General features: G+C 38.0%; 1 protein-coding gene across 1 annotated transcript in view; it reads right to left on the bottom strand.

Moving 5' to 3' along the window:
- LOC125042112 overlaps window positions 1-2,500 on the bottom strand; it is a 37,151-nt gene that overhangs the window by 16,925 nt on the left and 17,726 nt on the right. The window contains exons 4-6 of the mRNA XM_047637578.1: window positions 1,879-2,061; window positions 1,196-1,371; window positions 654-801 (exon numbers count right to left, since the gene is read on the bottom strand). Of these exons, the coding sequence (XP_047493534.1) occupies window positions 654-801; window positions 1,196-1,371; window positions 1,879-2,061 (507 nt within the window). The remainder of the gene's footprint in view (window positions 1-653; window positions 802-1,195; window positions 1,372-1,878; window positions 2,062-2,500) is intronic.

The raw sequence follows: 2,500 nt of genomic DNA, 5'->3' as shown, positions 1-2,500 counted from the left end.
AAAAAAAGAAACAGAGTTGAGAGAAATATATACAACCTCAAAGAATCCCATTCCTTTTACTTTTACATTCTAACCCAATGCCACTGGGGATGGCATGTACTTACATACATGCTTTGCTCATTTATATTTTAGTTTATTAAGTGTATTTATATATAAATGGCTCCATAGGTACTTAGTCACCATGGAATGAATTACTAATCCAACTTATATCACCTGTTAAACCCCTTTTCCTGATTTTCAGAAATGTGTATTTTTTAAAATTCTATATTACTATTAGTACTGTTAAGAACACAGATAATCAAGTCAATGACAATAACATCATCAATGTTAACAGCATAAGGAATTTAACAAATATTACTTAAATGACCATTACATGTTCATGGTGGCAATGGGTTAAGATATTCTAAGATATTGATAAGGCAAAGATACTCTTGGAAAAAGTTTCTTATTCAAAGTTAGTTCTTCCATGATAATAAGTGTGAAAGATCAGCTAATAGTTGTTTTGCTATAAGATTTTCCTTACACATAAATCTCAACTCTGTTATACCATATACATTTTGTAGCAATAACAACAAAAAGTTATCCTTCTTTGTTACTTCTATATATATATATATGTACATATTTATTAACATCTATGCATTTCTCTCACATACCTGCCTCGGTGTACTTTGCCCCTGGACGGGATGAGGAAATGAGCTCAGCAAAGTTAGGTGGTGGCCAGGCTGAAGGGGAGAGCTTGCCTGGGGTCAAGATCTGTGCTGGTGATGCCTCCGTATGGGACCAGTAATACATGAGGTCAGGCTGCAAATACAATAGCAAATAAGGAGTATTGTTTATAGTGCATATATGTAACATAATACAGTACTATACTATGGATTTGTATTGGTGAGTTTCTGATCACAGTAACCTATTCTCTGATACAAAATCGAAGATCTTGTGAATCTTGTTAAACATCCCTATTGCAAAAGAGTTCTGAATACACCCAAATGGAACAATATGCATTCTTCTATGCATAAGCTGCTAAATCTCCTCTGATAAATTTGGTACACTAACCGGTAATGGAAATTAGGGGCAGTTCAAAAACACACGTGATTCCACCCCTCACCCACACAGTCACACCAAGACCCTATAATCACATTTACAAAATCTACACAAACGAAAACAAAATTCTCATATATGGGAAAGTGACAATTACCCTAAACAGAAGCTCAAGAGGAGCCCCGGTGTCCTCAATCTGCCGAATCACTCCAGCAGCTAGGAGATGCGTGCAGAACTGTGTGGCAAGGATCTTCAGGTCCTGGGGAGTGATCACATGCCGGAGGTAGTGACCCTCGCTGAAGGCACTCACGAACCAGTTGATCAGCATTTGGCCTGGTGGAAGGAGGGGGAGAATAAAATACAAACAAATGGCTGGTTTGAAAAACTGAGCTTGAAACACAAGCACTCTGGCTGAATTAAAATAAAAAAGCTGAACTTGATTCTGGGCTGAATGAAGAATACAAAGCTTAACCACAACTGTATTAATATGAAGTTGTATTTATAAGTCTGAATGTGAAATATTAAAATGGGGTTTTAAAATGCAAAGAAAAACTTAATCCACAATCCAAGGGTTAGCAAAGGAGGTTGGTAGAAAAAAAAAAAGTTTTATCAATGCTGGGATTTTTTTTTCAGCTTGAGATCCAAATAGTGCAGGCTGGTTGGAAATCAAATTTGTTAATACTTCATTATTGCTACAAGTTAGCCAAAATTATAACCAAAATAATAAATAGATAAATAAATAACTGGAGTTATAAAGATAGTCCAAAGAAACCGTTCTTTCTTTTCCTTTTGTATGTGAGCAACGAATAAATTCATTTTTCTTTTTTTTTTTCACCTCACCTTCAAACTTCTCATAGATCTTGAAGTCGAGTTTTTCGGGCACAAACTTGGGCTTGACTACCCTCTTCTCGATGGTCGCGCGGTCAAGGGTCAGGCTGGCGACCTTCCGCAGGACATTGCTGTCGACCACGCCCACGTCCCCGCTGCTGCCGCTCCGCCGCCCGCGCTGCTCTGTGCCATTGCCTGTGGGCGGGGGAGAGAAAGGGAGACGGTTAATATTTTGTGTTAGATTCACGAGGAGAGTTCAAGATTGTATGAATGAAGTGGCGCTGATTATCTGAAAACTGGAGGCAACGCCAGTGGGTACCGAAGACCGGTAAAAAAAAAAAAAAATTAAATCATAATGCCACACAAAACAATACATACTAATCATTATAAGTAGAGGAAAACATTGAAAAATAAACACATAAAACAACAATTAATCACCAAAAAAAAACAAAAGGAAGAAAATAATAAAAGACCAAAAAGTAATCATTGCACCACCTCCGGCGACACTGACCATTACATTCCCTCTCATTGTAGCTGAGGAGTTCACAGTCCTCGTCATGAGCACCGTAGTTTATCACCTTCATGATGACTGTGAGGAGTGTGACCGACCTCTCTGATACACATCCTCACCCTC

Source organism: Penaeus chinensis, chromosome 31 (assembly GCF_019202785.1).
Source record: "Penaeus chinensis breed Huanghai No. 1 chromosome 31, ASM1920278v2, whole genome shotgun sequence".
In the NCBI taxonomy this organism is placed as follows: Eukaryota; Metazoa; Arthropoda; class Malacostraca; order Decapoda; family Penaeidae; genus Penaeus; species Penaeus chinensis.
The sequence above is the reverse complement of the archived record's forward strand: the minus strand, read 5'-3'. Positions and strand labels throughout refer to the sequence as shown.